This window comes from Maniola jurtina, chromosome 16 (assembly GCF_905333055.1).
Source record: "Maniola jurtina chromosome 16, ilManJurt1.1, whole genome shotgun sequence".
Taxonomy (NCBI): domain Eukaryota; kingdom Metazoa; phylum Arthropoda; class Insecta; order Lepidoptera; family Nymphalidae; genus Maniola; species Maniola jurtina.
Window position 1 is genome coordinate 11,840,374 of NC_060044.1, and position 24,006 is coordinate 11,864,379.

The 24,006-nt window shown below is 36.3% G+C and overlaps 1 protein-coding gene across 1 annotated transcript in view; it reads right to left on the minus strand.

The window, feature by feature from the left end:
* Nucleotides 1–759: 759 nt before the first annotated feature.
* LOC123873146 (connectin-like) overlaps nucleotides 760–24,006 on the minus strand; it is a 109,947-nt gene continuing 86,700 nt past the window's right edge. The window contains exons 2-3 of the mRNA XM_045917855.1: nucleotides 2,560–3,598; nucleotides 760–1,293 (exon numbers count right to left, since the gene is read on the minus strand). Of these exons, the coding sequence (XP_045773811.1) occupies nucleotides 812–1,293; nucleotides 2,560–3,589 (1,512 nt within the window). The 5' untranslated portion in view covers nucleotides 3,590–3,598 and the 3' untranslated portion in view covers nucleotides 760–811. The remainder of the gene's footprint in view (nucleotides 1,294–2,559; nucleotides 3,599–24,006) is intronic.

Here is a 24,006-nt window from a genome sequence, read left to right on the forward strand (position 1 = left end):
TAACACAATATTACTTAATTTAAATATATAAATATTTAGAAAAAACATTTTAATAACATGCATTAACTTAATTTCAAAGAAATATTTAACATAATAATATATTTTAAATATGTATTTATTTAATTAAATATGACGAAAATGTTAACATTGTAAAGAGACTAGAAAATTATTTGAATAAGGAATACTTAAAGCCGAAATGAATGGTCAATCTATCTTTAATCTGCCACTATGTTCCTAATTAAAGTAACGTCAACTAGACAAGATAAAGTACGTTAACAAACTGACCGTTACTAAGTTACATGCGAAAGCGAGAGATTACTATCTCTGTCCTTACCTCTCGTACGAAATAATGTTGCCAGTTTGTTTACATTCTTCTCGTCTCATAGGCCTTACTATAAGAAAAAAAAATTGCATGGTCTATTTTAACAACGTCGTTCCTTAGTAACTTATCGACAGATAAGAGATTAATTAATTACTCTCATTTATTTATTTTTCCCATTTTATCCTATTTTTAAACAACAAACAATAAAATAACAAAAACAACAGAAAAAATAACAGAAACACAGAAAAAATAACAGAAACAACAGAAAAAATAACAGAAACACAGAAAAAATAACAGAAACAACAGAAAAAATAACAGAAACACAGAAAAAATAACAGAAACAACAAAAAATAAAATAACATCAACAACAAAATCAATAAATAACAGAAACAAAAGAGAAATAAAATAACATAAATTAATTATTATTAAGGTTCTTCAAAAATTGTTTTATAAACAATTGAAAATCGTAAATATTTCACAACTTTGAATTTAAAACTGAATCACCATTAAATATAACAGAAGTAGAAAAACTAAATGATTTTTATCCAAGCGCATCGGAGATGACGAATATATAAGATTTCTATAATCTTTGGCCTCATTTTGAGAGGGATACGTGTACGTACGGTCTGTAACGCTTTTCACTTCAGCTGGACAAGGGAGCAACTCCACAGGTATTTGCAACAACGTCCTTTCATTGTCAGCCCTTACTTTCTTCGGTTCATCTAAGTAAATATCATCAACATCCTCAGTTAACTCATCAGGCCCATCCAAATCGTTCCTAATCTTTTCCACTTCTTCTAAATTATTACTCGTACTCATTCTTTCATAATACGTGAGATGAGAACTTAAAGCCGGATCAGCGTTAAATTTGCAAATGAAATTTTCTAAGGACGTCCTCACTTTGATACTCTTCGCTTCGTGCCGGAGTTTGTGCATCCATGCCAGATGGCAATCGCAGTCAAAGTCGTTTCCTGCAACAATCGTGAATTAATTAATCTTTAATTGAACTAATGAAGTCTCGCGTCGGATACCAAGTCTAATTGACTTTCATATTTAAACTAAGACCTTTTTAATGGAGAATTTTGTAATGGAAAAGTCTTTTAAATAAATAGTTGTAAGCGATATTACGTTTATTGCGAGAAATTAATTTCTCTTTTTTAGGGTTCCGCTCAAAAGGAAAATCGGATTCCTTATAGGATCACTTTGTTGTCTGTCTGTCCGTCCCTCCGTCCGTCGGTCGTGTCTGTCAAGAAACCTATAGGGTACTTCCCGTTGACCTAGAATCATGAAATTTGGTAGGTAGGAAGGTCTTGTAGCACAAGTACATGAATAAATCTGAAAACCGCGAATTTGTGGTTACATCATTAAAAAAAAATTAAAATGTGTTTCAATATTCAAAATAAGATAACTATTCCAAGTGGGGTATCATACGAAAGGGCTTTACCTGTACATCCTAAAACAGATTTTATTTATTTTTATGTATAATAAATAGTTTTTGATTTATCGTGCAAAATATTGGAAAAAATACCCGAGTACGGAACCCTCAGTGCGCGAGTCTGACTCGCACTCGGCCGGTTTTTCTCTCATGAAATGAGAGAGACTTTACACAGCTAATTAAATAAAACATTCCGTTTTCTTTCGTGAAATTTTGTTTTAATTTAAGTACCTTTATTTTTGTAATGAGAGATTTACTAATATTATTTTTGTACATTAATTTAGATAGCAAATTACCCATGTAATTTTATTTTAACGCAAAATTTTGTTCTTTTATTTAAATTACGTTGTTTAAACACAAAATTATGAATATTCAATTAATGAAAATGTATTGTATAAGCCCAGCGAATAAACTGCAACCACGCTTTAGCAAAAATATTTTATTCAAAACTATTGAATAAAACAGTTTTATTTTTACCACATTATATTATACCTGAATTAATAATAATCAAATATTCACTGTATAAATTTTATTTGAAACTAGCTTTTGCCAGCAGCTTTATTCACGTGACATATAATTTATAATGCATATCAATCGGATATAATGTAGCCTAAGCCATTAGCTATCAGTGAAAGAGTTTTCAGAGTCAGATCATTAGTTGCTATGATTAAAATACTAGATCCTAATTAAATAATAAAAAATAACAGTGACTAAAATTTGTTAGTTAACAATACAAACTCACAACTAACAAATTTTAGGTACCACTTTTTATCATAATATATAGAGATACTATTGAACATACCTTCCAAATAGATGAAGCTTTTCTGCATCTTCAAGTTATCGTAAATTGGCCGAAGATTTTCCATCGTGAATCTTTTTAACTTGTTATGCCTTAAATCTAAGGCTGCTAATCCTCGAACTCCTTCAAACAGGCCATCGGTTAACGTCACCAACTTATTGTGACTTAAGCTCAATTTTTTCAACTGTGATAACCCATCGAACGTCCTCTGAGCTAATATATAAATCTCATTATAGTCTAATAACAACTCCTGAAGGTTCCATAATTCGATAAATGTAAATGAGTTTAGTACGGCTATCTTATTTCTCCTTATGTCTAGACGTTTCAAATTAGCTAGTCCATCGAAACACTCTTTCTTTAAATCGCTTATATTATTCCTATCCAGTTCTAGTTCTAATAGATTAACTAGATGCCGAAAAGCACCGTCTTCTATGACACTTATGTTATTACTAGTTAAAAATAGTTTTTGTAAGGCCGGTAGCTCATAAAAGGTGTCCGTTTCGAGTTTCCTCAATTTATTCTCATCTAGCGTTAGTATCGTTAGATTGGGTAGGTTATAAAAAGCATTTTTACTTAGGACAACTATTTGGTTTTTCGTCAGTGTCATCTCTTGTATCGACGTTAAGTTGACGAAAGTGTTGCTCTCAATCTTAAGTATCGAGCTGTACTTTATGCTAAAGTGCTTCAATTTGCGTAAGTATCTTAAAATCTTTGTTGGCACGAAACTTAATCCACCGTCCGCTCTGACGTTGAAAGCCAACGTTTCTATATTTGTCTGTGAAGTGAAACTGGGCCATAAAGGATCTGTCTTGTCTATACCGCCGTTGAATACCCAGCATTCTGTTTTAATTGCCTCGTTTATTTCAGGGCTGTTTTCGCAGTAGCAGTGCACTTTGGAGTCTCGATCGCTTATGTCGCAAATGTTTGTGGTTGTCTGTATAATTTTCTCTTTTTGCTTCCTCCTGTTTGCGTGTAAGGAGTCTATTGCGAACAGCAACAGTAGCAAGGCAGCGGGTATCTTTTTAGCCCGCATACCTTCTACCTGGAACAAGAAAAATGCCTTTTAGTTTATAAAGTACAAGTGTAAATTAAAAATTTATAACACCTGACAAGTGAAGGTTACAGTAACTAGAAAAGAGATGATAACTTTCAAACGGCTGAACCGATTTTCTTGGATTATAGCTACGAACACTCTCGATCAAGCCACCTTTCAAACAAAAAAAAAACTAAATTAAAATCAGTTCATTAGTTTAGGAGCTACGATGCCACAGACAGATACACAGATACACACGTCAAACTTATAACACTCCTCTTTTTGGCTCGAGGGCGAAGTATTATAATAATGGTCGGAGGTCAAAAAATGAATTTTGCCGGTCACGGCAGCCAACCTTCACAGAGATTAGCAAATGGTGCGGGAGATATTACAGTGCACTAGAAGGTATGTGCGCAGAGCAGGTGCACTCTTTATTCCCTTACTCTGATAGTCCAATGGGATGGAAATTCGACACGACCCGAAAAAGATAAGGTACAGGACCAAACGGCTTTACTTGCTCCCGATGCAAGGGGGGTGACACACCGCCAGCTTCCTAACTCGGGGCTGGTACCTACTACCTACCTACTGAAAATCTCTTTACAGCACAATCTGTACCAGTATCTGTAATCAGTTTGAGATGGCAATCAAGGTATGAGGCGGAGGGACGCCCAACACACTCGCATGACATCCGTGCTCACCCACTGTGTGTGCGGGTGTGCAGGGCGTCCCCACCCTGGTTACCACCTCCACATGTCGCGCACTATAATTATTTTTCTAGCGATCCCGGAATCGAACCTAAAATCTCGCTGTCCGCAGCTAACTATGTTTACACTAGACCAATGAGGCAGCATTTTATTCCTGACTAGAGGATGCCCGCGACTTCGTCCGCGTGGATTTAGGTTTTTAAAGATCCCGTGGGAACCGTTTGATATTCCGGGATAAATAGTTTCCTATGTCAATAAAAGGGACGCAAGCTACCTCGGTACCAAATTTCATACAAATCGATCAAGCGGATGAGTATTTAGGAATCCCTCGGGAACTGTTTGTTTTTTCGGGATAAAAAGTAGCCTATGTCCTTCCCCGGAATGTATCCTAAGTCTGTACAAAATGTCATTAAAATCGGTTCAGCGGTTGAGCCGTGAAAGCGTAGCAGACAGACAGACAGACAGGCAGACAGACAGACAGACAGATACACTTTCGCATTTATAATATTAGTATGGATATATTATAGAGTAGATTTAGTAGGAACTTAACACGATAAAGGGTTGAGAAAACAATGGCAATACTTGTAATTATTGTAAAGCTTCGTATCCAGTATAATAGCCTCAGTTTGAGGTAAATTGAGGATGAAATAGATATGGTCTGCTCATCCGTTTAGTACTAAGTTTAGTACTAGTTACTCAACTAGTTTACAATGATGCGGGAATCGATAAACCAACACAAACACTATTATTTCGAAATACTATGCTATAACCTTTCTAAAAAACATGTATCCTAACTTAAAATTTAAAAAACCCCCGACACAAATACCTACCTCTATAAGAAAACTAGAAAAGAGCTGATAACTTTCAAATGGCTGAACAAAAAAATCTAAATTAAAATCGGTCTATTCGTTTAGGAGCTACGATGCCACATACAGCTACGATACACACGTCAAATTTATAACCTCTTTTTGGGTCGGGGGTTAAAAATAACAACATATTGCGCAGTAATAAGTATACTTTCTTATTTAATACATTGTCACCCAGTATGGCGTTAAATTAATTTCATTTGGCAACAAAATATGCAAACCCAGTCGTGACAAAGTCGTAAGTCCCAGGACCAGTAGAGAATAATAAACAGGGCCTATAAAGGAATAAAGTAGGCTTAATTGAAGATTTTTAACAGGATCTAATTAAAGCTTTTAATTGAAACACCTTAAAAAATAATGAAAATTCCCTGCCCAAAACTGTTTTTTATTACAGGGTGGGTTACCTTTTAAACTCGGGTCTGTAATGGTAATGAATCTGCAGAAAATATACAGGGATAATTCAATATAATTTTTTTAAGTAATATCTTATACTCCTCTTACATGAGTATCCAATAAAAGGAGTGTAATGTTTTCGGGGTTCATGTATATATTTTTTTTAATATGTATATTACATGTGTGTAATTCCACCATAACTTCTTTATACATATTTTATATAAGTTTAAGATACTTATAAACGTTTTTCTTTATTTCTTTTCTTTCAATTTACTTCAGACTTGGATATGGGATATTTTTAGTGTCCAGTTTATTCTCATGACTTTTGCGATACCTACCTACTTCTATTCTACATTTCTTGGAAACTTGTATCGAACTTATCTATCAATTTACTTTAGACTTGTACGTAAGTAGTTTATTCCCGTGGTCTTTACGCGCCAGTATTTTTCAAATTGACCCAACCGGGAGTGAAACCAGAGTGAACTAGAGGGAACTCTCGGTTTGATCCTGAGTCGACCATATGTCAAATATGGTCGAAACAGTTAAAAATTATTTTGCTATAATCCGCCAACAGAAAAAATCTGTATGGTCAAACATGCAGTTACAAGCTAAGCACCGCTTACCTCCCCAACCAAGCAATAAAGCCAAGTTCCCAAGCAAGCACTGCCACCACCATTCACATGCACCACCACACAAGACTTTTCCACTACTCTCGACGCACGTTTCGCCCCGACTCTCCTGAGGATGCTCCGGTGTCGGGGCGAAACGTGCGTCGAGAGTAGTGGAAAAGTCTTGTGTGGTGGTGCATGTGAATGGTGGTGGCAGTGCTTGCTTGGGAACTTGGCTTTATTGCTTGGTTGGGGAGGTAAGCGGTGCTTAGCTTGTAACTGCATGTTTGACCATACAGATTTTTTCTGTTGGCGGATTATAGCAAAATAATTTTTAACTGTTTCTTGCTAAACATGAACTTCCGCAAAGTAACGCCTGATTCTATCCAAATATGGTCGACTCAGGTAATAGCCACATATGACCATATGTCAAATATGGTCATATGTGGCTATGGTCACAGTTCACGAAATCATAGAACAATAGGGCTATAATAGTACTACCTGCGTCAAATGTACTCACATTTGTCCACCATTTGACGCCTGCCAGTGACGTCGACGCGTCAACGTTTTGTTAGAAATTCCCTAAATATCGTGAGCTGTGGTGAAACTCAGAATTTACTGCCTTGATATTATCTAGAGCAACAAGTGTAAATTAAAAATTTATAACACCCCCGATAAGTGAAGGTTACAGTTACTAAAAAAGAGCTGATAACTTTGAACCGATTTTCTTGGATTATAGCTAAGAACACGCTCGATCAAGCCACCTTTCAAACAAAAAAAAAAAAAAAAATTAAAATCGGTTCAATAGTTTAGGAACTACGATGCCACAGACAGATACACAGATACACACGTCAAACTTATAACACCCCTCTTTTTGGGTCGGGGGTTAAAAAGAAGCAAGCTATAAAAAAAAAGCGAAGAAAATCAATTAATCATGAACAAAAAAGGAAATCACGATAACCTTTCGCGTGCCTTGAAACTAAAAGGTAGTATGTACTTGTATACTCGTAAAATTTCGCTCAAAACCTCAAACTGCTGATTGGCAGTTCTCTTATACACCCCTCTTTTCATTGTTCCCTTCAACTTGGCTAGTTTCAGAGTTAATTAACGAGCCATTTCCAGCGATATATAATGTTGCACTAGATGCGGCTTCACGCTTCAAGTCATGGTCATGGTGTAGACATGGTCTAACGAATACCAATGTCTACACTCCTGTCAATTGTAATCCGCTTTAAGCGTACTCCGTTTGAATGAATTAAACTTGCACTTGTTGGCGACAAAGCCTTTTCTCAGGATTTAGTGAAAAAAACCGGCCAAGACTCGCGTACCGAGGGTTCCGTACTCAGGTATTTTTTCCGACATTTTACACTATAAATCAAAAACTATTATGCATAAAAATAAATAAAAATCCATTTTAAAATGTACAGGTAAAAAACTATTTCATATGATACCCTTCTTGGTATAGTTATCTTGCTTTGAAAATTGAAACACATTTTTTTTTGTGATGTAACCACAAATTCACGTTTTCGGATTTTATCCTTCACTTGTACTATAAGACCTACCTACCTGCCAACTTGCAATATTCTAGGTCAACGGGAAGTACCCTATAGGTTTTCTTGACAGACACGACAGACGGACAGACGGACAGATAGACAGACAGATAACAAATAGATTCTATATGGGTTCTGTTTTTCCTTTTGAGGTAAGGAACCTTAAAAAAGAGTGCGGACACTTATGTCCATTGGAAAATGTTGTTACTATGAAGCGCCTTATCTAGTGGAACATTTATGTCTCTGGCCATTTCCAACTTAAATAGTTGGTTGATGTGCAAATTTACTCGATTCTGTATAATGAATTGAGTTGGACAAAACTGTGTCGTTAGTAGGATTCAAACTTTGTGCATTAGCGAGATTATTACAGAGAGGGTCCAGTGTAAGGGCGATAAAGCACTGAAACCACTGCAAGCGAAGCTAATGAGCTCTGTAGACAGAGTGTAGATAGATAGATAAAAACGTTATTACACACAAAACATGAAAAAATCAACACAAATAGAAGAAACAGAAAAAACTAAATCACACACACAGTGTAATTAGAACACTAAAAAAAAACCTTGCGCTATTATTATACTACCCAAACTTAATCCAATTCCAATATTAATCAATTGCCTTATTTTTGTAGTTCTAGAAATTTAGCAGTTTTCAAACTCTCAATGTATAGCGTGCAAACTCGGCGGTCCCCGACGCACAATGCGGTGTTATTTATGTACGCAACGTTCGTTGACCTCTATTGTCTGACTAACTGACTGACTAATCTATAGATACTTTGGTTTCCTTAGTTTACTTAAAAGGTAAACAAGCAGCTTCTCGCTTAAATGCGTAGGAGGCGCACAATACGCGGCCATACAACATAGCGACTGAGAAATTGATCAATGAAAGCCTAGCGATGCCTGTTAAACTGTAGCCCGCGACACATTGAGATGGCAATCGGGGTATAAGGCGGGGGACGCGCCGCACACCCACACTTACCCCGCGCTAGGCCGGATTTGCGATAGCGTGGGTGAATTACCGTATTGCCATTTCAGGCTGTCGCGTACTATAGTCAGCTATAGCTTAGCATAAGCGTTGGGTATAATGCATTAGCGTCATGAAAGTTAGTTTAATAGAGTTACTTCATTTACAGTCTAGTTAGCATAATACTTGAAGTCTAATGTTTCTTATTGCGAAGATTTTTAATATCCCGTTTATATTCAAGTGTGGTGAAGAGTGGTAATAGCGTTGTGGTTAAGATGTTAGCCTTTCCGGGATTTCCGGGGATGGATCCCGGGCACACATCCCTTTTTATACACAGGAAATGCTTACGCATACAACACCCACACAACCCCTGCGTTTCCCCTGACGGAGGGGCGACAGGGGAAACGCAGGGGTTGTGTGGGGCTTGCACCCACTAAAACCTGTGTTTGTCCCTCAACGGACTGGCGGTTGCGCGGGTATCACTAAGTAGTACCTATTCACCGTGCTCCCACCAGGTCTTGACCCGTCACCAACTGGCAGGCGCGGACGGATCTCATCGCTAGGCTGGCTCCTACCATATCCGTCTTAGAAGCACGTCCGGAACACGGTGTGCTACCTCCTTACCTGTATATTTCGGTTGACGAACGCCAGCACACACCCCTCTAGCTTTTTCGAATTACTTATGTGTATTTTAATCGTGAGGAAAACTGCATGTCTATAATATTCTCAAAATTAAAAAAAAAAAAAAAAAAAACAAAATATTTTTATTCAATTAGACTTTTACTAGTAAGTACTTTTGAATCGTCAAAGATGTGGGAAGTCTATCAATCCGCACTTGTTCAACGTGATCTCTTGCCTAAGCCCTCCTCATTTTGAGAGGAGATTCGTCCTCACTAGTGGACCGGTAAGATAATGATGATGACGACATTAAATTCGAATTTCCAAAGGAAAATAATATATTTTATGTGATATATTAATATCTTTAGATATATTTTAACACAAGTTCTACGCCGAATCAAATTGCATAATCGGCTAAACGTCCACATTACCGTCAGATTGTGCTTAGATCGTAAAATCCGATGGTATTAGAGTAACCCGTTCATACAAAATGTAGACCGTGGATCGCAATGCGACACCACGGTTCTGCTAGCCCGTATTAGGACACGGGTGACTAGTTTGATGGTTTAGGTATTTTGTTGTTACAAACCCGAGTGCGGGCGTTGTACCGAGAATGTTCTATTTTCCTTTAAAATACTAGATGATTCCCGCAACTTACTCCGTGTGGTTTTTGGGTTTTTTTAAATCCCGTGGGAACTCTTTGATTTTCCTAGATTAAAAGCCCTTCCCCAGGATGTACCAAATTTTTGACCAAATTTCGTCAAAATCGGTTAGGCGGAGAGGCCGTGAAAAGCTAGTAAGCCTCTTTTTTATCTCATGCCTTTTTTTTTATTATGTAGACTCGCGCTTGGCTGTTATCAGACCTGCTAGCAAGTGATGCTGCAGCCTAAGATGGAGCGCGCTTGTCTAGAAGTTGCCTGTTCCTTCTTGACTATAAGGTACCCATATTAAAAGTGGGAGGAAAAACTGATGCCGCAAGGGCCTACCATGATATTATTCACCAGTTTATTAAATTAAAACTTAGATACTAACAAAATGTACTCTCACAGTAATTATGTTCCGTCTAACTTTCATGATACTTATATAATTATGAATTGCTGTAGTCTAAAATCTTCTCAACACTAATTAAATATCAAGACACGCGATAAACTTTGCTTAATAATGAAAGTTTGTATGTAGTTTAAGATGAAACTAATTTTGAGTTGCACTTCATAGACCCATCTAAAAAGGACGTAAATAATATTAATTTCAAGACTTGATACAATAGAACATTACTGGTTATTACAAGTGTAAATTAAAAATTTTCATCACCCCCGACCAGTGAAGGTTACAGTAACTAGAAAAGAGCTGATAACTTTCAAAAACTTGGAGTTTTCCAAACATTTTCCAAAACATCATTTTTAAATAAATAATAATGTATATCTAGGCAACGTCCATCTTGACAGCTTGACATTTGTCAATTGACTTAATATTAAGAACCTAACGGTTATGTAACCTTCTTTTCTACAAGAAAACTAGAAAAGAGCTGATAACTCTTAAACGGCTGAACCAATTTTTTTGGATTATAGCTAAGAACACTCTCGATCAAGCCACCTTTCAAACAAAAAAAAACTAAATTAAAATCGGTTCATTCGTTTAGGCGCTACGATGCCACAGACATATACACAGATACACAGATACACAGATACACAGACACACAGATACACAGATACACAGATACACACGTCAAACTTATAACACCCCTCTTTTTTGGTCGGGGGTTAAAAACTAGGAATTACTAGGACGTCAAGATAATTTGATATGGGTTTTAACTGGCAATAGCGTAATTACAAAATTGACGTAAAATAACTGAACATACCGGCCGCCTTTTTCAATGCGTTGATTTTAAACCAAAAAATATTACGTTCATATTATACATCGAAAATCAAAGACCTCCCAAGGGAGTCAAAAAAATCGAAATAGACTTGTACAAGGTTGCGAGCATCACCTATCTAGTCATGTTCTGAAATAGTGAACAAAATCACCTATTTCGAATTCACGAATAAGAATTAAATAATTGTTCCCAGAACCTAAACTTATATAAAAGCTTATAATAGCGTCAATATTTCAGCAAAGGTCTTCAAAATAATCAAACTGCTCGGGTGTCCCGGCCATCGGGACCGAAACGTCGCATTGCGTGTGCCGGCCTGCAGCCACTACGAACGGGTTAGGTCGCTCTAATATCATCGGATTTTACGAGCGAAGCGCAACCTGACGGTAATGTGAACTTTTAGCCGACTACGGGATTTAGCACACCTCGCATTACTGACAATTTTGATTAAATATCAAGATATAGGGCAGTAAATTTCGTAAGTAGAAATTTTGGCCGTTTTGGATTCTAACATTTTTATCCTCGATTTTTTTTAGAAAATTTATCTTTATACTAGCTGTCGTCCGCGTGGATGTAGGTATTTAAAAATTCTGTGGGAACGCTTTAGTTTTTCGGAATAGAAAAAGAAGCATATAAAACCTTTCTGAAAGTATCTTAATTATGATAGGGAAAATTAGCAAAATCTATTCATTTGTCTTCTAGATAATGGCCAACATTCATACGGATCAAATGAAAAATCATATTTTTTCAAGATGGTTGAAAAGGTAATCAATTTAGTATTCATGCAACAAAAAAAATAAAAATCTGTTAAAAAAAGTTGTACGTGTATACGTGCGCTTCAAGTTATTTCTGGGTTGTTTGAAATATTCACATTCAATTTATTTTCCAAGCGTGCGTATTTAAAACGTGGAATGTAAATGTCTAAAAACAAACAAATCGGACGTATTCGTTGACAATATTGACAATTGGCTCGGAAAACACATCGGTAAAAGGTCATTTGTACCGATTGTTGAATTGAAGTGTTGAACTGTAAAAAATATTTCAGGAATACACAAAAGCGGGACTTGAAAATTTCTCTATTAGCTATTATGTTCTAAAAAACAGGATAGTAAGAAACTCAGACGTTCATTGGGCTTTTTTACAGGAATCGGTCAATAGGTTATTTAAAAAGAAAAACCCGCATATAAATAGGAGTGCTGTTAAGTCAGAGGGTGGAAATTGGAGATAGGGATGAAAACCCACCCCATTTCAGTTTATTTAATATATCCCAAAAACAATTTTTTTTAACTTTGATATAAAGAATAAAGCCGCCCGCGGATGATATTAGTGCTATTAATAATAATGTAACACGGTGAAAATTGGGAATGTGGATGAAAATTTCAGTTTTTTTAATATATTTCGAAAACCGAATATGAAACTTTTTACAGAATCATTAATTTTCTATGGGAGTGGTTTACTTAAAAAATTAATAAAAATTTTATGCCTAAGAAAACTCCTATTATTAGAAATTAATGCAAAAGAGATACGACCCTCAGTGAGACCCTAGTGAGACACGACAAGACCTCTCCTTCAAAACACCACTTAGTTCAAAAAATATTTCAATCAATTGTATTCTACATCCAGTTATGTGCAGATACAAGATACAAGATTTTTATTTGCAGAAACATTTTTTGTTTACAGTAAAATTTCTAGATAAAAATTTCCAGATAAAAATTCTTTACAATGTTAAATTTTCCAATGTTATCCAAAAGTACAGATGCCTGACGAAAGTATCTCTTCCGAGATGGTTTTATGGGTTATAAAATCGCATCCACGATGCCAGACGAACAATAAAACGAATTACGGATTGCCAGTTGAACAAAATACATCAAAAAATGCTGTAACTTCAATACAAAAGTTATGCAAAATTCATTTTAAATCGACAAACTTTTTGAAACTAAACCAATACTGGATGTATTGCTCAATAAAACTGAAACTTATGTCATAAATGTTGCATGTATTACGAAACTTGTTATTGATTCATTGCGATCGTCAGGGTTTTCATTAAATTAATTTTAGTAGTGATTTAAATGTCTCTTTTTAACCCCCGACCCAAAAAGAGGCGTGTTATAAGTTTGACGTGTGTACCTGTGTATCTGTCAGTGGCATCGTAGCTCCTAAACTAATGAACCGATTTTAATTTAGTTTTTTTGTTTTGTTTGAAAGGTGGCTTGATCGAGAGTGTTCAAATCAAATCAAATCAAATCAAATCAAATCATCATTTATTTGCTCAAATGTAGGTAGCATAGATTTTACAATTTATTTTAGTGTCACTACACTTGCCATGTAATGGCGTGCAAATATTTTACATAAGCAATGTAAACTACACTAAATAGTTTAAATGTACATTGAATATGCTCAAAATACCTTACACCTTACAGTCATACTTAGGTAGGTATACATATACATAGTCATAAAAATCATGTTCTTAGCTATAATCCAAGAAAATCGGTTCAGCTGTTTGAAAGTTATCAGCTCCTTTCTAGTTACTGTAACTTCACTTGTCGGGGGTGTTATAAATTTTTAATTTACACTTGTTATAAAACTGATTTTTTTTGAGGAGATTACGAAAATGAGCGTTAGATTAAATCCAAGCTGCTCACGAGATAACGTTAATCATGCCTAAGTCTACGAGACAGAATTCTGGAAACTGTAAGCTATGTCAGGCAGTTGACTTCGCTAACTCAAGATTTAGTACCTAGCGTCAAATTGCATGCTGATGTTGTACGCAAAAATTGCAGAAAGATTATATTTTTATAAATAACTAAGGGATGCCCGCGGCTTCACCCGCGTGGATCTCGATTTTCTTAAATCAAGTAGGAACTCTTTGGTATTCCGGGATAAAAAGTAGCCTATGTCCTTCCCCGGGGGGTTTCCCAAGTCTGTACCAAATTTCATTAAAATCGGTTCAGCGATTGGGCTGTGAAAACGTAGCAGACAGACAGACAGACACACGTTCGCATCACACTAATATTATAAAGGCGAAAGTTTGTATGTGTGTGTGTGTGTGTATGTTTGTTACTCCTTCACGCAAAAACCACTGGACGGATTTGGCTGAAATTTGGAATGGAGATAGATAATATCCTGGATTAGCCATCGATGGATTAGCACATAGGCTACTTTTTATCCCGGAAAATCAAAGAGTTCCCACGGGATTTCGAAAAACCTAAATCCACGCGGGCGAAGTCGTGGGCATCGGCTAGTTTATAATAGTAATAAGTATGGAAGTATGGATTTTAGCTACCAACAAAATGATGCAAGAAAATATAGAGCATAATTATTAATTTGTGAGAATTCGGATAACTTATCTACTTCTCGATCGCATCTATAATCAAAGTGATACAGGGTGTCAAAAATCAGCAAGCCTCAAAGAATAAGAAGATAAGTATAAATAACTCAAAATTTAAAGAACCCCCGACACAAAAACCTCTATAAGAAAACTATAAAAGAGCTGATAACTTTCAAACGGCTGAACCGATTTTTTTCAATTATAGCTAAGAACACTCTCGATCAAGCCACCTTTTAAACAGAAAAAAAAACTAAATTGAAATCGGTTCATTCATTTAGGAGCTACGATGCCACAGACAGATACACAGATACACACGTCAAACTTATAACACCCCTCTTTTTGGGTCGGGGGTTAAAAAAGATGACGATATTATGGTTATAAGGCGTCCTCTTGAATTATTTATGTTTCAGTTTTATTAAACACGTAGCAATTTGCTCCCTGTACCTAAACTTTAGTACTTAGTTCAGAAGTGATAAAGTTTAATGCCATTTTTATTTGATGGGCAATAAACGAACGAGGCGAGGCTCATGTCCGTGTCATGTACGGTAGGTATGCGGTATTCCAATAGAAGTGTTCCACTTTTAAATGCTCGGCTAAAAATTTTGAATTTCAGCCTTTTGTGTGACTAGGGAAATGTGACTAATATGAACATATCATTTCAACTGGTAGGTACCTACCTAAGCTAATATGTATAGGATTAGATACTCATGGGTGTTTCAAAACTTCGTTAGTATTTTTTTAGGGTTTTGTACCTCAAAAGTTAAAAAAAAAAATTGGTTGTCTGTAAAGTCGGTTTACTGACGATAGTTGAACGTGACAACAAAGGCCGATTGTGCTTCTTTGTCGCTCGTTCCGCGCTCTCGCTTGCACTTCAAGCCTTACATGGAACGCCTCAGAGCGAGGTAACGCCGCATGAGTCATGTTTTTTCGTGCGTGCAGCCGGCTCTATCGAATTATAACACGTTGTCACGTCAAAAACCCTTCGTTGGATCACTTCGTTGTCTGTCTGTCATGTCTGTCGATTTGGGGGAATCAAAACCATGTGGTACTTCCTGTTGACTTAGAATCATAAAAGGCAGGCAGTAATATTTAATGTCTTATAAGACACTAGACGATGCCCGCGACTTCGTTTTTTTAAAATCCCGTGGGAACTCTGTGATTTTCCGATATAAAAATTTACCTGTGTCAGTTTTCGGGATGCAAGTTACCTCTGTATAAAATTTCATATAAATTGGTTAAACAAATGGGCCTTTGAGAACCCAGTGAGAACTCTTTGATTTTCCAGGATAAAAAGTAGCCTGTGCCCTTTCCTGTAATGTAAAGCTAACTCTGGCCAAACATCAAAATAAAATAACTGTTGGGCCGTGAAAAGCTATTAGACAGACAGACAAACAGACAGACACACTTTCGCATTTATAATATTACTATGGACTTCTTACTACCTGCCTTTTTCCCTCCATTTTTCGTGTGAACTCTACCGTAAAATCTTTTTGATTTTGAAGAGAGAGAAAAAGGGAGAGAAATCGTCACATGATTTTCGAAAACCTGAATTCAAAATTCAAAATATTTTTTATTCAATTAAACTTTTACACGTGCTTTTGAATTGTCAAAGTCGCGGGCATCAGCTAGAATTATATAAAAATTGGTAATAAAAACATGAAACCTATTCGGCGTGAACGTTATGTATTATTTTTGTGTATTGAAAAATAAAGCCCTAGGGAAAAGCTTTTAAAATCTAAATCCAGCTATCAAGTATGGCTTCCAACTTTTGCCCCGTATTGATTTACAGCAACAACGCTCCTGCAATACTAATCCGTGTACTGGCATCATCACGAGCGATTTGACTATCAAATCGTTTGAACGGAAGAGAAAAAAATTGTTCGAGCGTTTGCAAATTATTCGATAAAATTTTATAGATTTTGAATAATCATCACCGATATTCGTTATGTGTCCTAAACTAATCCTGGATACTTTTTACCCGACTGCGGCAAAGCCAAAAAGAAGGGTTATGATTGTAGCAGTATGTATGTATGCATGTTTCTATGTATGTATGTTTGTATCCAGATTGTGTGTGTTCCACCGTAGTGTCTAAACTGCTGGGCCAATTATGATGAAAGAGGTGTCAATTAATTCGTTGTAAAGGTCTGGGTGACATAGGCTATAAGTATTTTATACGAAAAATTTACCTAAAGGATGTTACAAATGAAAGAAGAGAATATTCTGAGCTCATAAATATAAATGTACAGAAACATTAAAATATACCAAGCAACAGAAAAACAATTTACTCTAATATTTCAGCGTTTAGTAAGACGATCACAGTCAGGTTTAAATAGTTTTAACTTTATTCATATCTATACTATTCAAATAGTGTGTCTGTCTGATAGCTTTTATGCAGCATGTCACACGTGGCATTTTATTCTTCAGTTTATGTGGCTGCGTTTGTTGTGGGCTTCTTTTCAGACCAGAGCGCGTTTGGAACCCTCGTAGCTTTAGTTATAAGTTTACGTAAATAAATAACTATCACCATTGCATCATAATCTAAAAATTCCACTATTAACAACGGTACCCAATTTGAATAAATAACAATTTGAGTATGAGGATACCGCCATAATATTGTGCTGTAGAGTTAATTTTTTTTAAGAATTAGCCATGCTAATCATGACTAATACTCCCCTTTCCCCTCCAATTAAGCGTAAAGCTTGTGCCAGGAGTGGGTATGACAATTTAGTGCAACAGGTGGGGTTTGAACCGGCGCCCTTTCGGAATTAAGTCCGCTCCTCAACCGTTGAGCTATCGAGGCTCTCGATATGATATCGAAATTGATAGGATAGACTGCCAACAGCTATTGTAACATGCCACAATGTCGCACTGTGGTGCTCTGGTGTAAATGAAGCTTAAGAATCGGCAAGATTTACGCTCTTGTTTTCACAACATAAACATGTCGTCCCTCTTTATTCGCCATGGGTAGAAAATCCGTATGCGGGATTTTACACAGGTCAATATTTACTTAGGCCACACGCTACCGTGACCAGTACCTACATAGCGGTGCAAATTATTCCATTTTTAATAGATTCAATTGGCGATTCTGTTAAAAAATCGATATTGATTTGTATGCCAATCACAATCTACAAGTATCTACAAGTGTAAATTAAAAATTTATAACACCCCCGACAAGTGAAGATTACAGTAACTAGAAAAGAGCTGATAATTTTTAAACGGCTGAACCGATTTTCTTGGATTATAGCTAAGAACACTCTCGATCAAGCCACCTTTCAAACAAAAAAAAACTAAATTAAAATCGGTTCATTAGTTTAGGAGCTATGATGCCACAGACAGATAAACAGATACACACGTCAAACTTATGACATTCCTCTTTTTGGGTCGAGGGTTCAAAACGAGTGAATACGCATCTTCTAGGTAGACGCGTCCCATCTTAGACTTATGTTTCGGTTAAAACGGGATAGATTTATGTCGGCGGTATAGCGCTGTCTCGTTTCAACAGAGTCTTAAGTCTTAACAAAGTCAAAGTATTCTCTATAGATGTCGGCCTTAATATCTAAGTTATCACCGCTATATTAAGTTAGGTGTATAAATTAAATTAACGTCCCTTAAATCTGATATACAGTATCTCTGGATGACCTTGTCCAGTGTGAAAGAGCCCTTAAGTCTTTCAGGAAGATTTACTGCCTTATTTTAACAACATAAACAATAAACAATCTTGTTGGTGGGAGTTGTTATATTAGAAGCTGAAGATGGGCGAAATTTATGTTGTTTTTTAACGGGTTATGCCTTGGAACAACATTTTATTGTAGTGAAATTATGGTGATTTATGAAAATGATCTTAATTGGGTACCTGACTTGGTATACTTTACTTTTATAGGATTTATTGGCGTTATGACCCTATCTCTTGTTTTTTTTTTAATTCCGATATACCTAAGGGCTTGATTGCAATCTCACCTGGTGGTAAGTGATTTGTTTTACTAAAGAAGCCTTACTAGCTTGCGGCTCGTGTACAATCATCATTAATATCCCATGATACCCGAGTATTCGACCGAGAGAACCGACTCGAGCGCCATATCGATTTTCCCATTGTTGATAGAGTTTGATTGAAAAATACTCATGAACCGAGAATTCTATACGCATACACAAGAATAAAGCGAGCGATCGCAAGGAATGTCAACAATGGTCGCTATTCGAGATGATCCCTTTGTGTTTTGGTTTCGGTGGCCATTATTATTATTAGGAGCGCAATATTATTTGATCTCGGGCAAGAGTGGGCGGAATATTGAGGTTTTAGGGTTCCATGAGGCTACTTAGACATTCAACTGCTTAGTAAATGATAGATTTTTAGGTTCCGTATAAAAACACTCATACAACACCCTTATAGTTTAAGACTAGCCTATAAAAAAGTCGCCTGAAAAAATGGATATCACATAATGGAAAAGCGTAGATGCGACTCGCTTGTAATACACATTGCTAAAGTGAGCTGCACTTTAGCAATGTGCGAGACAAGCAACCGCCGAGTTTCTTGGTTGTTATTCAGTAAGTATCACTACCCTTATTATAAATGCGAAAGTGTGTTTGTTTGTTAGTTTATTGGTTTTGGTTTGTTGCTTTATTGGATAGTTGGTTCGTCACGTCGTAATGACGCAACGGATTAACGTGATTGTTTCATGGATATAGTTAAAGACCTGGACAGTGACGTTACTTTATATCCCGGAAATTCAAAGAGTTCCCACGGGATTTAAAAAAATCTAAATCCACGCGGATGGAGTACAGACATCAGCTAGTTTTAAAGCTGGGACACACCAAACGCGTATGCAGCACGTACCATGACGTTGTAATGTATGGAACTGTATGAGATATGACATACCGCTTGCGTGACGTGACCGTTCGCGTAGACGTAATGCGTGCTGTCATGTCTATGGATTCACGCGCGTCACTACGCGCGTGGTCACGTGTACGTGCTTGGTGTGAATCGGCCTTTAATATAATTATGAGTCTTAGACAGTTCTTCGGCGAAAAATTCCGGTTAAGAAATAAAATATGCCGAAGTTTTTAGGCGTGCAGAGAACCATAAAATCGGATCTGATACAAATAAAATAGCTTATAAACAAATGAACTAAGCATGGCTAGCACTTTTTACAAACTGTATCTTTTGATTGATCCTACAAGATCGCCTAAGGTTAAATCCTGACAAGTTTCTTTGATTTACATCAAATAATAAAGTTATATTAATGTGATGACTTGAGTATTTTTGCATTAAGTTATAATTATTATTGGAATGTTAAGCAAAGTGTCTGCTTTTTAAAACGCTTAGTTACTAGCCAAAAAAGCGCTTCAAGCGTCGAACGTAATAAAAGCGACAATATTTATTTCCACTCATGTTTCAAAGCAAATCCCCTGTACACAAGGACGGGAATCGTATGCAAATAGTGATGTAGGTTTCAATGGAGCGTGGAGGCAACTACTTTAAAATCCTTCCCCGGGTTGAGACCGGGTATTTTTATTCCAAGCACGTACGCCCTGTTGAGACAGACATTAGCTAAATCGCTGGTAAAATTACGGAGTAAACGTATTCCTTAGCAGTCGTGATGCAGTAGAGTCAACAAAAACTCATACGTGTATCTTTGAAATCGAATTCTATAAAGGTGTCTATAGACTGATGACAAGACACATTCAAAACAAGACACACTCTTTTTGGGTCGGGGGTTAAAAAGCTGACTGACTGATCTATCAACGTACAGCTCAAACTACTCGACGGATCGGGTTGAAATTCGGCATGCAAATAGCTATTATGATGTACACATTCGATAAGGAAGGACTTTTGAAAATTCAACCCCTTAGGGGGGAAAAAATGGGTTTTGAAATTTGTGTAGTCCACGCGGACAAAGTCATGGGAATAAGCTGGTTTACTCTATTAAGCAGCAATTTAACTAACACAAGATTAAAGTCGTTAGACTACTGTATCTCTATACTGTGATATTAGTATGGATTTTTGTGGACTGTAGCAAATAATGAACGGTAAGGGATATATTTACTCTGTAATTAAGCAGCGATTTAACTAATGCCTGTCTCAACAGGCTGTACGTGCCTGGAATAAGAACCCGGTTTTAACTATAAGCGGATAAAAATAGTTACATTCTTCTTTTGAAACTAGCATGGTTGTCAAATAAATTATTTCATGATTTTTAATTTGTTTTAATTCATGGCAGCTTTTTTGAAATTTTTATTATTTTTGTTATAGCGGCAATAGAAATACACATTCTGTGAAAATTTCAACTCTCTACCTATTATGGGTTCACGAGATACTCACAGACGGACGGACGGACGGCGGAAGCTTAATAATAGAGTTATGTTAGGACCCTTCGCAAAAGAACAGAAATAAAAACATTTTGTTCATATTTAATCACGTAGGTACCTAAACCAAAGATATTTTCAAAATTATAATTATAATGTTCAAGAGCCTTGTCTTTACATCTTTACACGATAACAAAGTACGATCAAAAGCAAGTCAATAAAACATTATTGCCGAGTAAATATAATAATAAGGAACATTTGCTAATTTTAAACTTCGGCACAAAGCGCCGCGGGCATTAATAATATTAGCAAACATTGTGTAACTTAAGCAAAATTCATCATAAGAATCTTTCTGTAAGAACTCGAAATTTGTACTTTGTTGTCTATTGAGTCTTATTACGTACGCCATAGAAACGAAAATCGCAGGAAAAATGGCTCTATTGTACCATACGACGCATGTTAAGCATGTGGGAAATAGAGTGTTCTGAAGAGCCCTTTAGAGTACACTGAATTCATCGTTAGAATTTCAACTTTATGGCCTGAAGATAAGATTTAGAATTAAACGTGGTGAATCAGTTTCTGCATAAGAGTACCTTTACAGTCGTGGAAAAGTAATTCCTCAGAGAATGTAGCGAGTATAATAATTTTAAGGTGCTCCCTGTTTGCGTTAATGACTTGGGAAAAAGTTTTTAATGGCACGTCAACACGTAGAAATTAAGTACAAAGTGAAGAGTTACTAGGGCTAAGAGATTGTTTGACAGAAATTATTGAAGTCTTCTCTTTCGTGGTAACAGTATCAAAACATAACCTGTGTGATACCTATACGCAAGTAGTTAACAATTTTTTCCCTACCATGAATTAACGTCACAGTCAAGTGTCCTCCCCCCCCCCCCCCCACCTCCTAACATGATAAAATCTTCCGGGATAAAAAGTATCCTATGTCCTTCTCCAGGATGCAAGCTCCCTCTGAAAAGAACAGAACCACGCTGAGCTTGAAGGGGTTTAGCAGTTAATTTGAATTACAGCAACCTCTACAAGATTTCATACTGAATCGCAATGTTCCGTATACTGGAGCTGAAAAAATTGCTTTTACATAAAGGTTTTACAATTTTTAGCCAATGCTCAAAGCCTTCCATTCACGGTATTTTCAGTTCTCCTCTATTTTCCTATTGTTACAGCTTTTAACTATTGTAGACCATTCGAAGCACATTGTAAATACCAGCATACGTACCTATCTGTTTTGAGAATAACGTTTCCTCTATTTATATAGACACGCGTTTAAAAAATTAAATAGATACTTTTTTCGGTGTAGATAGTTTTCTGGTTGTAGATAGTTTGAACAAACTATTGAACTATTACTAGGTACTATTATTGAACTATTGACAGTAGTATTAGGCCAGTCATTTAAGCTTGAATTAGGTAAGAATCTCGGAATTCGAGATACCCAGCTGTAAGTCTTACAGTTGGGTATCTCGAATTCCGAGGTGAACTTACTATAAAGACTGGACTATATGTGTTAATTAAAGCATTCTACCCAAGACATTGTATTCAAAATTGTCACTCAAAGTTGATGTGGAAATCCAAGCCTGAAATTTCCTTACTTTTCCGCGAGTTTTCCGATATAACATAAAACGCAATAAAGTAGCGAAATAGATTTTCGCTACATGTTTCCGATAAAGCTGTAAGAACTGAATTCGTATGCAAATGCCCATGTAGGTTTCAATGGAGCGAGTAGGAACTACTCAAAGTGTTCGCGGGGGTACGACTGAGTATTTTAGTACGTATTTTTATTCTGTACACGTACGCACTGTTGAGGGGGATTAGTCAAATCGCTAGCAAATCGTCAAGGAAATTATAGTTAGGCTTAGTAGGTACAGTTTACATCACACCAAAGTTCATAGAATTCGAGCTTCGAAATGATTTATCGTAAAAGTAAAATGGACCGCAAAGTGTAGGTCGCGCACTAGTTTGCTCAGTAAATTGACCTTAAAAACTGGCGTGAGTATGATGAAAGAACGATGTGGTAGATGAAGAGCCGTGTTTGTAGCGCGCTCTCAGGAAGGTCTAATCCAGAAGTGGACACAAATGGGCCACCAGTGGCACATAATGATGGACCAATAAGATTATGTAGCCCTAGAGTTAAAATTTGAAAAATAATACTAAAATATGTCACTCAATACAATAAAAAGCGCATTTTTCACACAGAAAGTTTTCATCTGCAACGGTTAAAAACCTGTTCAATACATGAAAAGAATATGGGCCGAAATTCCGTTACTGGAAAGCTTAGGGTAATAGCTAAAAATCGTATACGCTGCACGCCAAAAATAAAATTTCTTGATTTTACAAATACATAAAAGTAACGATTAGTGTATAGTATAGTAAGCTGGTTTTATCCATCCCTGCACATTGATTTTTTCTAATATTACTCGAGACTATATTATTTACTGTACATTTACTGTATAGGTTAAACTGAATAATGTACACGGTCTGCTGTTTTTTGGGCTGTGGCCCACTCGTTTAACCGATTTTGATCAAATTTGGTACAGAGATATCTTTCATCCTGAGCACGGATAAATAGGCTACTTTTTGTCCCGCAAAATAAAAGATTTCCCACCGGGATTTTAAAACCATCTAAATATGTGTGAATGAAGTCACGGGTATCATCTATTTTGTACAGGGATAGCTTGCATCTTGGACATGCAAACCTATGTACTCTTTTTTAACCAGAAAATCTAAGGGTTTCCACCGGATTTTCAAAAAACCTGAACGTGGATGGAGTGTAGTAAGTAGTTAATAATTTTTTTATTACTTTTTACCAAAACAAAGCAATTTTTCAACCACTATAATACCAAAACTAATTACGGTGTAACATCATAACTACCCTCATAAAACTAATAACTGTTACAAGAATTACGTAATAAACATTTTAAGACTTTAGTCTAAAGGCAATAGAAGTTTCATAAAACGTTAGCGAGAAACGTAAAACGTCAGAGAGAAAGGTGGTTATGGGCCTCTGTGCCCGACAAATGGGCTCCCTTCTAAGCTAAAGGGTCTGAATGCGAGTAAGCTTTTTGCAGGGCACTTAAAACATGGTTAATACTTTCAAGAAGTTTAAGAAGGGTAGGTACCGAAGGAATTTTCAAGGAGCGGATAATGTATAGAGGCTCTTGAGATATTCTAATATTCTAGTAATGATGCCAGCACTTTGGAAGCAAGTAGC